The sequence below is a fragment of the Lytechinus pictus genome, chromosome 3 (assembly GCF_037042905.1).
Source record: "Lytechinus pictus isolate F3 Inbred chromosome 3, Lp3.0, whole genome shotgun sequence".
NCBI classification, from domain to species: domain Eukaryota; kingdom Metazoa; phylum Echinodermata; class Echinoidea; order Temnopleuroida; family Toxopneustidae; genus Lytechinus; species Lytechinus pictus.
Genome location: NC_087247.1, coordinates 56,450,859 through 56,465,426, shown reverse-complemented (window position 1 = coordinate 56,465,426; position 14,568 = coordinate 56,450,859). Strand labels below are relative to the sequence as shown.

Genomic DNA, 14,568 nt, shown 5'->3' with positions numbered 1-14,568 from the left:
CCCCCCCCCCGTTGTCTACGCCCCTGCAACAAGACCTACATGAAATAGCTAATAAACTTTAATTAACTAAAATAATAGAGAAATGGTTAATCGTTGATGACAGCAATGGCAGGATGTATGATTATATATTTTCCAAAAGCAGTCAATTCCAGATAATAAGCCCAGGACCGTCAAAGCAAAAAGGAAGGGGGTGTGGTCAAACAACAGCCGTACAAACAGGGGTGCAGCGCACTGTACTGAACTAGAAATACGTATTTCTAGTTCAGTGGTACGGTACATGGTGCAGCGCCGGTGAATCTAAATCCCGGCAAGATGGCGCACGTCACTGGAAATTGGAACCCACTTGGCGATGTGTTTTATAGGTAAATGTGTCGAAATGTAATGATTATTATTCTATAGTTTCTTATTATGCCTTTATACGTTTTCATACTTTACAAGAAATATAAATGTTCACTGAGCTGAGTAACCAATTTGTTTAAGTCTAACGTTTACTCGTTAGTCTTTGGTCCCACACTTTGGTTTTGATGTCATTCAGAAGAGTTAGGCCTAGATCTAACGAATCAGGGACAACTCGGACCACGGGACAACTCGGACCGCGGGCCGAGTTGTCCCACCCATTACGAGATTTTTTTTTCACAAATCTGCGTCTATTTTCCCGTCATTTCGAAATTTCTTGTAAAAATTTTCTAGAGATATGGTCTGATGCCCGGTAATGTTCTTCACTTTCTATTACTTTTTTTTCGCTGAAACAAAAAAAAAAGTGTAATTTTAGGCGTTTTTCGACAGCTCGCGATTCCCATAGGCAGTAGAGGCGCTGGTCAGAAAATTGGGATCGTCCCAGTTTACAGGGACTGTCTCAGTTTATAAGGATTTCTTCACACAAGAAATCTAGGAAAGTTCATTCACCTGTCAAGTGCCGACACCAATCAAGTGTGCTAGTCAATGTAAACATATCGGGTTTCATAACAAGATTATGGGAAGACAGTAAGTCATGAAAAATAGACGGTGAACTGGGGGGAATTGAGGTCACTGAATCTATTTTTAGCACTCTCAATTCCCGTAATTGCTGTCTTTGTCCCGTAGGGGGAAGTGGAAAAAAAACGTCCCCATAAACAAGGACAGTCTCAATTTATCAAGACATGATTTGTCTTCGTTTATGAGGATATCCTTCATGTCCTTGTTTTCTGGGACAATCCCAATTTTTGGACCAGCGCCTCTACTGATAGGCGCGCGTGTATTAACTGTGTCGGTGCTCGGCTCGGCCCCGCTCAACAACTGACTTGATTTTGTGATCATTTCTCCTCAAGTTACCACTTTTATGGCAGAAGATGGACTTTCTTGTATTCCATTAACTCCATTTTCTCATCACAAGGATAAAATTTGGTGCATTTGCACGATTTTGTTAAAGTTTTTCACCTTTTCTCTCTGGTCGCAAGAAGCGAACAACCGATGAACGGTCCGCTGCTCTTCATCGCAATTCTACGTAGCTCGGCCGCCTAAACTGGCGGGGTGGGATTCAGCCCGAATCCCCAATGGAAGTGGGCGTGCACAGTCAAAGAGCTGAGCTTGATTATTGCAACTTAAAACTCAGCTCTCTACACCAGGGACACTCAATATAAAAAAAAAAAAAAAAAAAAAAAAAAATAGGCCTAAAAATAATCATTTTGAAGTTAAAAATAAGTTAAGCCCCCAAATAAACATTTATTATTGATGGCTACCCTCAGCCCGGCATGCCAACACATCTACACTGCAAATATTTTTTCACATTTCGGGGGCAGGAGTGAAATCGCCCCGAGCCCCCACCAACATAAGAGTATTTTTTGTGCGACTCAAACATCCACACCACAGTCGCACTCAAAGTCAAAGAAATTGAAGCATATTGATTATTGCAACTTAAAACTCAGCTCTCTACACCAGGGACACTCAATATAAAAAATAAAAAATAAAGATTAAAAAAATAGGCCTAAAAATAATCAATTTGAAGTTAAAAATGAAGCCCCCAAATAAAAATTTATTATTGATGGCTACCCTCAGTCGGCATGCCAACACATCTACACTGCAAATATTTTTTCACATTTCGGGGGCAGGAGTGAAATCGCCCCGAGCCCCCACCAACATATTAAAAGTATTTTTTTTGCCACTCAAACATCCACACCACAGTCACACTCAAAGTCAAAGAAATTGAAGCATATTAATTATTGCAACTTAAAACTCAGCTCTTTACACCAGGGAAACTCAATCTAAAAAAAAAATATATAAAAAAAAAAGGCCTAAAAATAATCAATTTGAAGTTAAAAATTAAGCCCCCAAATAAAACATTTATTATTGATGGCTACTCTCAGCCCGGCATGCCCACACATCTACACTGCGAATATTTTTTCACATTTCGGGGGCAGGAGTGAATCGCCCCGAGCCCCCACCCTCGTAAAAGTATTTTTTGTGCGACTCAAACATCCACACCACAGTCACACTCAGTCAAAGAAATTGAAGTATATTAAGTTATTACAATCTTAAAGCTCTACACCAGGGAAAATAAAAATAGAAAAAATAAAAATATATATATAAATATTTACAAAAAAAAGGCAGAGCCTGTACGACCCTGCCACGCTTCAAGCTCTAGTTCACTCTCTCACTCAGTCAAGCTCAGCTCTTTGACTGTGCACGCCCACTTCCATTTGGGGATTCGGGCTGAATCCCACCCCGCCTGTTTAGGCGGCCGAGCTACGTAGAATTGCGATAAAGAGCAGCGGACCGTTCATCGGTTGTTCGCTTCTTGCGACCAGAGAGAAAAGGTGAAAAACTTTAACAAAAACATGCAAATGCACCAAATTTTATCCTTGTGATGAGAAAATGGAGTTAATGCAAGGCTCCACATTAACTTTTTTTGGTGGTGGCCCGTTCGGGCCACCAAAACCTTCAAATAATTTTTTTTGGTGGCCCGATATTAAAGTTTGGTGGCCCGAAAAAAATAAAGAAAACATTAATTAAAAATGAATAAAACAAACTTTTGAAATATTAATTCTGCAGCCACTACCACTAAGTTACTTTCACTTTGTACATCTTGTATGTAAATCTTGTTTGCTGATTTGTGGTAATATATAAATCGTTCTCATTGTAAATATGAAATGATTGAAAGAGAATAAAAGAAATGTATTGTTCCCAGGTTGTGTGGACTTAAAAAAAAATCTCTGTATAGACACACACTCATAATGGTAAAGTAAATAAATAGTGCATAGCAAACTCAGATAGATGTACAAAACAATGATTTTTCCTTTCTTCCTTTTTGAATCCTAAAACCGAGATTATGCAGGCCCCAAATCCAGTTTATTTTCTCTTTTCCAGCATATTATAGCAGGAGAAAATCACAGAAAAATATGCTGCAAAATTTAGAATGCATAAAAGGGGGAAACAAACAAAAATTATTTTTAGAATAGTATATTAAAAAAAGAGGAAAAAAAAAATAAAAAAAATAAGTGAAATAAAACAAAAGAAAAAACAAAGAACAGGAAAAAAAAAATTATTATTATTATTTTTCAGTAGAAACATATTCTTTAATCGGGCATATTCAATGGGAAGGGGTATAAATGGTTTAACCACTATAAAAAAAATGAAAGAAAAAAAAAAAGAAAACGGCAAAAGTTATATCTGGAAAAAACAGTGTGAGAAAAGTCCTTCCCCATATTTGCCAAAATGCTAGAAAAATTCACATTTCATATCAATGTAATGCCTTCCCAAAGTATTTACTTCCTCAAGAGTGGTTTAAGAAGTCATTTATAAACAAGAAAGAAAGAAACTGTCTGTTTATTTTTGGCTAGAAAAGACACAGCTTCGAAAGAAACCAAGTATCAAAATACATACAAATGCACACGTGGGACTGTGATGTACTCACCTATGTGTTTTATGTGTATTAATGTATTTGGAAATCTGTCTTTTTGAGTGAAAAGAGAGGTCATATTTCCTCTTTTTAATGCTTGCAAATAATCAGGTTTTAGTAATATGGACTGTAGAAGGGCATTTCATTGGTGTAATATGCGACTTTGACGTCGATTTTTAAAGTTCTGTGGAAGATTTCTTAGCTGCAACATTTCGTACCGCAGCTCCCTGAGTATGAATAGTCTGCTAGCTAGCTGCAGTGGTTTCATGCATGCAAAGCTAACTCCAGACGGCCGGATATTCTCCACTGCTCTGTCATGTTCCTTTCCTCCATGACTATGCAATCTTCGTGTGTAGATTAACAAAAAGGGCGCATGACGAATTGGCTTGCAATTTGAACTGTAGAAAGTTGATAAATGCATGCAAAATCGGGAGGAAAATTGCGCTACTTTGAAAATTATTGGTTGCCCGATTCGGGCCACCAAAACTTAACATTTTTTCAATAATGGTTGCCCGAGGTGAATTTCTGGTGGCCCCGGGCCACCGGGCCACCGCTAATGTCGAGCCTTGGTTAATGGAATACAAGAAAGTCCATCTTCTGCGATAAAAGTGGTAACTTGAGGAGAAATGATCACAAAATCAAGTCAGTTGTTGAGCGGGGCCGAGCCGAGCACCGACACAGTTAATACACGCGCGCCTATGGGAATCGCGAGCTGTCGAAAAACGCCTAAAATTACACTTTTTTTTTTATTTCAGCGAAAAAAAAGTAATAGAAAGTGAAGAACATTACCATCAGACCATATCTCTAGAAAATCTTTACAAGAAATTTCGAAATGACGGAAAAATAGACGCAGATTTGTGAGAAAAAAATCTCGTAATGGGTGGGACAACTCGGCCCGCGGTCCGAGATGTCCCGTGGTCCGAGTTGACCCGACCCCGATCTAACCACTCATTCAATTTCAATGAACAAGGTCATAAAGGTTATGTCTGATACCGATCTAACCTTGTTCTCTGTTACCATTCCCTGTGTGGTGAATAAGGTTGGTAATGTTTGGCTTATTTTCTCTTGTTCTTGGGTCCAAATGCTTGATTTTTTGACACTGTAATCAAGGCTCCACACTAACTTTTTTTCTTGGTTGCCCGATCAGCCCACTCACACAACATGCAAGGTTAGTATACGGTACTAACCTCGCACAACGCATGTCATTTCATAATGAACTTTGACGTTTTCATTCATCACACGAATGTGAGAATATGAAACACGCCTATAACTTCACAATATACTAAATTTATTCGTAGAAATCATATAATATAATCTAATTTAAAAATGGTGCTCTATCGTATTAATAAAAAGGGATTTTAAAGTAACGCTTACCTCCAAATCTCAGCCAGTTACTCCGTCCAATCCTTTATACTGCGGTGGAAATTACGCAAACAACAATCGAAATGCGAATTTTTCTTATCGAACAGTCTAGATTCAAGTCGCCGGCGCATAATAGGAAATTGTACCAAAAAAATCAACAGGCATCTCACGTATAATCGCTGATGGCGCTACATCATAAAATAACGCTGAACAGCGAAAAAAATGCGGAGCGCCTAGAACGCAACCAGCAGTACAGCTGATCTGACGTAAACAAGCAAGTTTAATAAATATTATCGCGCGCCCTCTCTGTGCGTATAGTGAAAACCAGCGAATCGGCACCATGCCTGCTTCGACATCAAGATAAAACATCGATATAAAGTACAAGAAAGACAGAGAGGAATTGAAATTGGCTTCATATCGTTTGGTAAGTTTCATATCCAAAGCTTATCTTATATAAAATCTTTAGCTATCGCTAGTTTAAAAGAAACCGCACTAAAAGGCATTGCAAGTGCCGTGCCAGTGGTTATACTGTGCACGGCAGCGGTAATGTATCCATAGGTGCGATCAGCCCATCAAAATCATCAATTTCATATTTTTGGTTGCCCGCAAAGCAAATTTGGTGGCCCTAAAACAATAGAAAACATTACAATTTATCTAAAATTTGGTAGCCCAACTGGGCCACTTAAGAGTGAGCTTTTACAGCATTTTGGTGGCCCCATTCTCATTTTTGGTTGCCCTGGGCCACCGGGCCACTGCTAATGTCGAGCCCTGCTGTAATGTCACTCAGGTTTCCATGAATGATTGATTGTCATTGACATTGAAACTATTCGTCTGACTTGGTTCTTATTCAACTTTAATAAATTGAATTCGGAAAGAGTTCCATATGCACCCCCCACCAAAATAACGGCAAGACTTCCGTATGTCCCCTCCACTAAAATTGAAAAAAAAAATATGAAGGTTTATCAAGAATTATCTATCATGTATCTAAGAGATTTAAGAAGGAAAAGTTGGATACATAGGCCTACAGCAAAATATGGCTTTATTCCGTCAAAATTTCGAGTGTGTGTAATTCCCAATGGCATCGGTTTATTTAGTCAGAAAAATAAATGCCCAATACTCTTGGAGATTAGACTAGTCGTAATATCGGTTGATAACCGTTATGAAACCGTTGGCTTTCAACAACTGCTGCTAGCTCAGTGAGTAAGGCGATAGACTGGAGATTCATCGTTCTGCAACGAGAGGTTCGAATCCCAAGTTCCAACCGGAAGTAAGAAGAAAAAAAAATGAAAAAGAGAACGAAAGAAGGGGGTTTTGGAGAAGTATTTTTAAAATTAGTGGAGGGGACATAAGGAAGTCTTTCCAAAATATCAAAAGATTGTTGAGACTTCTGGTTCGTTCACTTCAGATTTTTCTATCATTTTTTTACTGTTGCTTACCTTGGTTGGGACTCGAACTCACCTCCTTTTATCTGCAGTCAACACCCGGGGGGGGGGGGGGGGTAGCCTGAAGGCTCCTAGAGAGTAAAAATCATTTACTAACGTATGCTTACTCTTAACGGAGCCTGGAATTGCTTCCCTTACATCTACACGCACCGCTCAAAAACCTGAAACTTTCGCCCCCGTGATTTCTACTTTCCTTCTAAAAGATCTAGCCCTAGATCATGTACATGGGATACAACTTCATTTCCAACATTTCTATGATATTGATTTCATTTTTAAACAAGAATTCAGTCAAAAAACAAGAAAAATGTTATGAAAAGACTGGAAGAACTTGCCACGGTGTTTACGTCGCCATCTTGATTTCATTGTCTTTTGCTTGGCGACAGCACGCAAACCGCGCGATTTGCGTACTCTAAACACAGTGTTAACTCTTGGGGCAAAAAGTACATCCTTAAAACAATTTAGTCTTAATTTTTTTATACCATCGCAAATTTGACCCTAGCTTCCTAGCAAAAATAGATACCCTTTTTTTCATTATTTTAGTGTTTTTGACACCCTTATTACGTTACGTACCCCCCCCCCCCCGGGGGTAGCTGCCATATTAGGGGGTTAACAATCCCGGGGGGCCCACTTACATTGACGAGTGGATACCATGCGCGACCAAAAAAACACGTAAACAGGATGTCTTTTTCAAGATAGGGCACGTTACGTACGTAACGTGATAAGGGTGTCAAAAACACAAAATAATGAAAAAAGGGTATCTATTTCGCTAGGAAAGCTACGTGTTTAGGGTCAAATTTGCGGGGATGATAAAACAAAATTAAAATGTTTTATAAAGGATGTCCTTTTTGCCCCAAACATTACGTGTTTAGAGTCCGATTTGCGCGATGTGTAAAGGTAAAACCGACAACCGACGGGCCCGTGACTTAACAATAAAATATCGCTGTACTTGTTTAGGGGTTCATTTCAGGGACTACTTGCCAAGAGTATCGTTTTGTTTCCAATACTTGTTAAGGGTAGGGTTTCACACGCCAATACTTGTTAAGGGGTGCATTTTCAGAATATGGAAAATACGTGTTTAGGGTGCTTTTCGAGACCCCATGGTCGCGCATGGTATCCACTCGTCAATGGAAGTGGCCCCCCCGGGTTAACAATGCAAAATTCCCCCGCCGGTGCTCATCGATTATTACCTAATTAGGAGTCATTTCCATACAGTTGCAATCTATTTCTCATTAGTAATGTGGGGATCATTTTTGTATTCAGTGGAGCGCTCAAAAACTTAAATTTTGGGCATATATTGTGCAGACCATCTGGCTCTAAATTTTCTTGAAATTTTACTTTTCACCAATTAGACTCTAATTGGTGAAAAGTAAAATTTCAAGAAAACTTCTCAATCTCTACTTTTAATTTGGAAAAAAATAAGACTTCAATTTACTTCAGAACCAAGTTATATGATGATTAGTTGCAATGGAAACTGGCAGCGTAAAAAAGTGAAGCATTTGTCCCCCAAAACAAGAGAAAATAAGCCAAACATTGCCAACCTTATATTGCCACACAGGAAATAGTAACAGAGAACTATGTTATATCATAACCTTGTTCATTGAATGAGTGATTAGATCTAGAATCTCTATTTTGTTGCGTTCTTCATTTCAACTGGTCACGTCATAAAGACTGCACATCGCCATAGCATTAGAATTGTGTCAAATAACGCATCTCTTCTTTCTTGCAAAACATGACCTCGTGTAACCTTTTTAACCTTGATAAGCAACCTTTATCTCTCTTATTATACTCATACTTTATGTCCCCCACCCCCTTCGGGCATTTAATCCTGTTGGCTAGAGAAATCCAGATACAATTTTTCTCTACTCTGCCTGAATGACAAAAGTTCCATTCAGAAGCTACCACGCCCTGCTCACAAGAGCGTTCCTCAGGCCTGCCAAACTTGTCCAGCGCGAGCACAGCAAATGCAAAGCTAGCTGCATGCATGGCTTCACAAATCCCTTCACTCTATACCATGCCGCTAGTGCCATGCATGGCTAGCGCCAGCGCTAGTGCGCACCATACATGTACCTCCTGACAGTTTAGTACAATAACGCAATCCTGTTCCGTAGACCCTTTTCAAATTGCCCAGTATTATACCTTTTGCTTGTCAAGTTTTGAGTGTACATTGCAAAATGGTGACATTGCCAGGAACTTGGAACTTTCATTTTTTATGGACTTGCAGTATTGAAAACAGAAAACACCTGTAGGAAGGTTAATTATACATACATTTGCCTTTAGCCCTAGACTCTAGAGGGCAAATTAAGGCTTGACATGAACAACATATTGTATGAAGGGGGGCCCCATCTCTGTGGTTGTTGCGTATCTTCTTTTACTACATGTAGATTTGTGCAGATTTGTGAGTGCGCAGACAAGGGGGACCTTGCCATACAAGTACGTCATCAAATAAAAAATAAAAAAGAACACACATTACAATATTATAGTCAACAACAAAGCAATGTATAAATTTACAATACATAATAAATAATGTCAATGATCTGCTTTTTGACAAGAATATTAATGCAAATAATATAGTATTAGACCTATATGCAGTCAAATAGGGAACTTGGGAGGAAGTGACTGGTGATTCAGGTGAATCTTGGCTATCTGCACACAGTAACTTGTTGAGTAATTAGGCAATGCATAACCCTGCATATAGATACCAAGCATACCAGGCTGGATTACATTACAAGTTTCTCTCCCTGGTTATTTCTTCTTCCAGACTTTGTTTTTGAGTGCATCTAACTTGTAATTATTGATTGTTTAAATGTTTGAGCATGTTGGTACTTTTGTTTGAAAAGTGGGTAAGCATTTGTATTGCGTTGTGCAAGTCAAAAGTCAAAACCTACAATAATATAAACCATCCACCTTTCAATCAATGAATTATAAATCCTAATCTATGTACAGCAATTATATTGTAATCCAAGCATGATTACTTGTTATTTTTTTGTAGGAAAGTGGAACTGTATTCTATGGACAGACTATGGCAGGAGGTTGCAGATCTTAGGAAGTTCAAGGTTGCTGTAGCTCCATTTGGAGGACCTATTGGTGAGAATAATCCAGAAGTAGAAATGTTTTGAAGTATGAAGCTTTAGGATGCTAAAGAAAGTCAGGTGTTGGACTCATTGTCAGTGCTTTTAAATTATTTTGCTGAATGGCAGATTGAACTGTATGCCATTAGGTAAACCATATCTTAAAATTATCTAGCACATTGCCTATTTCATAGTTCCCGAAATGATTCCTAGAAATGCATCATTTGAAATATAGATATGATACCAGTATATATATATATAGTTGGCAGCAAAATTATTCACCACCCCCTCTAATTTTTGACATTATGTCAATGAATAACATTGCAACTGCACATTGTTACTGAACCATTAAGATAGTTAGCAGACAGTTAATTGCTAAAGAATACCAGAAAAAAAAATCAAATTTTACTTCATAGTTTTTTTAAATTGCAATTTGTGCACAAAAAGCATATTGCAAAATTATTCAACCCCCTATTTACACACAAGAAAGGAATGTACAAATAATGACAATGTAAAAGCCAGTGCATATATTCTGAGGTGAATGCTGATTTTATTTATCCTCCACCTGAAACTGGAACCAGATTTGTGTGTCTTTTAGAATTTTGTGCGGCATCCATTTGCTGCAATGACCTCCTGCAGACGAGATGAATAGCCTCTCACAAGCTTCTCACAATGCTCCTTGGGATTTTGGCGCATTCCTCTTGCGCAATGTTTTCAAGGTCAGCAATGCTCGTTGGTCTACGTGCTGCAACAGCTTTTTTCAGAGCCCACCACAAATTCTTAATTTTGTGGTGGGATGGGTTCAGGTCTGGAGACTGTGATGGCCACTCAAGGACCTTGAGACGGGTTGACATTCTTCGCTAGAATATCCTGGTACCTGACAGAATCCATGATGCCTTCAGTACGATGGAGATTCCCAGTGCCAGTAGAAGCAATGCATCCCCACAGCATTACAGACCCTCCCCGTGCTTCACAGTAGACAGAGTGTTCTTCTCTTTGTATGCTTCCTTCTTCCTGCGCCACATGTATCGTTGATCCATCATGTCCATAGGACCAAAGAGCTCCAGCTTGGTTTCATCAGTCCAGAGAACATAGTCCCAGAACTTCTGTGGCTTTGTCAGGTTGGTTCTAGCAAACTGGAGGCGACCTTTCTTGTGATGTGGCTTCAGAAGTGGTGTGTGTCTAGTGGTTCTTGCCCTCAGGCCTTCAGCATGAAGTGCGCAGCGCACTGTGTCCACAGAAACCTCAGTGCCACTTTAGCCAAGTCCTCCTTCAGCTCCTTTGCTGTAAGCCTTGGGGTTCTTGTCCACTTATCTTCTCATGAACCTTGCTGCAGCTGCTGAAAACTTCTTCTTTCGTCCACAACCATGTTTTGTAGCTGTAGTATCAGTGGCTCTGAACTTACGAATGATGCTCCCAACGGTGTCTCTGGGGACATTTAAGAGCTTGGATATCTTCTTGTAGCCATTCCCTTTCTTGTGCAAAGCTACAATCTCCTCCCTAAACTTCTGGGACCACTCTTTAGCCTTAACCAGTTTGTCAGCACAGTGCAAGGGACATATGAGGTGTATATAGGGCCTACTGATACAAGGCATACCCATTGGGTGGATATTGATTATGCGAAAAATCCAAATTATGTAGGTTGCTATGTGTCTCATGGCTGAATTCACCTCTAAACATGTGCACATGGCTTGTCATTAGTCATTAATAATGCATATTAATGCATATTCATAGGGGGTTGAATAATTTTGCCACCTGCTTTTTATGTGAAAGCAGCAATTTAGAATAGACTAGGAATTCAATGGTATTCAATTGTAATAAACTGTTGACTACTTTAATGATTTAGTAACAATCTGCAGTTGCAACATCATTCAATTCACCAAAATGTAGAAAATGTGAAGGGGGGGGGGTGAATAATTTTGCTGCCAACTGTATATATACATATATATTTATATTGCAAAGTTCTGTTTTACTTAAGTATGTAACATGTCATTTCATTTGACTCTTTATAATTCTTATTTCTTTTATTTTAGCTCTGATGAGAGACAGTAGTAAGATTACCCAGGTCAGGGGTTCATCTCATATAGTCATCTTTATCTTCTCAGCTGCAGGAAAAGAAATATCTAGAATCAATGTAAGTTAAGTTAGCGATAATTTAATTTTTTATAAATTAGTAGTAAGATTACCCAGGTCAGGGGTTCATCTCATATAGTCATCTTTATCTTCTCAGCTGCAGGAAAAGAAATATCTAGAATCAATGTAAGTTAAGTTAGCGATAATTTAATTTTTTATAAATTTGTATCATCGGGCTTTAATGGGTATTGATTGACATTAGTGTCTCCATAAGAAGAAATAAGATAAAACTGATATTTAAGATGTTTCTATTTGTACCATTAGAATTGGTCCACATTTAGATGAAATAGAGAAGACAATTTTCTCAAAATAGAAATTACTTTGTGCAAAATTTTTGTGAGCTAAGATGGTAAGATTCATGTCTTTCAGTCTTCCAAATCAATCTTCAATTTCATTGTTGAGAATTTGGAAATAATCCATGAACAAAAGACTGTTAAGATGTAGTGTTTGTCAATTTATGACCTACTATTTCTTGAAGGTTGATCATTTGAATTGAATATTAATAATACTACATAAAGGTTGATCATATATAGTCTTAACAGGGATTTTTTAAAGATGAAAATAATAAACTTAGCAAGACAAATGACAACTCATGTTCATTTCTTGATGTCCCCTGCAATTTGCTTTCTTTATTTGTGATTTAATTTGGCAGTGGAATAGTGGTAATGTGATTCACATTGGCTGGTCTTTATCAGAAGATCTTCTCTGTACCCAAGATGATGGCACTGTCCTTGTCTATGACATCTTTGGAAAATACCAAAGGAACTTCAATATGGGACAGGTATTTATGATAATAATAACAGCAATCCGCTTTGTAGGTAAGAAAATATCCAAAATGTTTATAGTGATATGAAGGTCTTTTTCATACAGGATTCTGTTACTGTTGATTTTGTGTAGAATTACTGCACTAGAAAGAGTATCGTATTGCATAGTGTGAAAGAGTCCATATTTATGTATAAACAGTTTTAATAATAATGAATCCATTCTTTTAGATTATGAACTATGCTTTTTTAAGTTGAATGTCATATGATTCTAGTTTATTTCAGAGAATAATACTTTGGATGACATTATTTGAAGTTTTAGAGAATAACCTTTCAAACAAAAGGCAAAAGGGTCAGGTTTTCTGTATGGTATAGTTTGAAATAAAATTTGTTGGCTATGATGATCATTTCATGATTCTTTAATTTTTATTCTCAGGAATCAAGAGAATCAAAGGTTATTGAATGCAAAGTGTTCCATAACACATCATATGGAGGAACCGGTGTTGCAGTCCTGACAGGAACCTACAGGATTTATGTAGTAAATGATGTACATAATCCTACTAGCAGAAAGATGATGGAAGTACCAGGTTAGTGTACATGATTTTTGTCTCACCTGCATAGCAGAGTGAGACTTTCGGCGCCGCTTTTCCGGCGGCGGCATCAACACCAAATCTTAACCGAAGGTTAAGTTTTTTAAATGACAGCATAACTTAGAAAGTATATAGACCTAGTTCATGAAACTTAGACATAAGGTTAATCAAGTATTACTGAACATCCTGCCTGAGTTTCAGGTCACATGACCAAGGTCAAAGGTCATTTAGGGTCAATGAACTTAGACCATGTTGGGGGAATCAACATCAAAATCTTAACCTAAGGTTAAGTTTTTGAAATGTCATCATAACTTAGAAATATATGGACCTAGTTCATGAAACTTGACATAAGCTTAATCAAGTATTACTGAACATCCTGCTTTAGTTTCACGTTATATGACCAAGGTCAAAGGTCATTTAGGGTCGATGAACTTTGGCCAAATTGGGGGTATCTGTTGAATTACCATCATAACTTTTAAAGTTTATGGACCTGATTCATGAAACCTGGACATAAGAGTAATCAAGTATCTTTGAATATCCCGTCCGAGTTTCAGGTCACATGACCAAGGTCAAAGGTCATTTAAAGGGATGGTCCGGGCTGAAAGTATTTATAGCTTAACAAACAGAGTAGAATTCACTGAGCAAAATGCCGAAATTTCATCAAAATTTGATAAAAAAATAACAAAGTTATTGAATTTTAAAGTTTAGCAATATTTTGTGAATACAGTCGTCATGAATATTCATTAGGTGGGCTGATGATGTCACATCTCCACTTGTTCTTTTGTATTTTATTATATGAAATTAGGTTTATTCAATTTTTTCCTCCAAGAACTAAAAAAATTGGATTGACAATTGATTTCGTGCATTATATATTTATTGCTGCAACTTATTTTATTATAAGAGAGACATATTATTCACACAAGAATGAAATAATGAAAAAAATATGATTTTATGTAATAACATAAGACAACGGAAAGTGAAGATGTGACATCATCAGCCCACCTAATGAATATTCATGACAACTGTTTTCACAAAATATTACTAAACTTTAAACTTCAATAACTTTATTATTTGTTATCCGATTTTGATGAAATTTTCGGCATTTTGCTCAGTGAATTCTATTCTATGTATTAAGATATAAATATTTTCAGCCCGGACCATCCCTTTAAGGTCAATGAACTTTGACAATGTTGGGGGTATTTGTTGAATTACCATCATATCTCTGTAAGTGTATTGGCCTAGTTCATGAAACGTGGACATAAGAGTCATCAAGTATCACTGAATATCTCATGCGAGTTTCAGGTCACATGACCAAAGTCAAAGGTCATTTAAGGTCAT

At 37.7% G+C, this 14,568-nt stretch overlaps 1 protein-coding gene across 1 annotated transcript in view; it reads left to right on the top strand.

The window, feature by feature from the left end:
- Positions 1-234: 234 nt before the first annotated feature.
- LOC129255473 (vacuolar protein sorting-associated protein 16 homolog) overlaps positions 235-14,568 on the top strand; it is a 35,353-nt gene continuing 21,019 nt past the window's right edge. Inside the window, exons 1-5 of the mRNA XM_064097407.1 lie at positions 235-362; positions 9,668-9,762; positions 11,780-11,880; positions 12,532-12,660; positions 13,077-13,227. Coding sequence (XP_063953477.1) covers positions 313-362; positions 9,668-9,762; positions 11,780-11,880; positions 12,532-12,660; positions 13,077-13,227 — 526 coding nt within the window. The 5' untranslated portion in view covers positions 235-312. The remainder of the gene's footprint in view (positions 363-9,667; positions 9,763-11,779; positions 11,881-12,531; positions 12,661-13,076; positions 13,228-14,568) is intronic.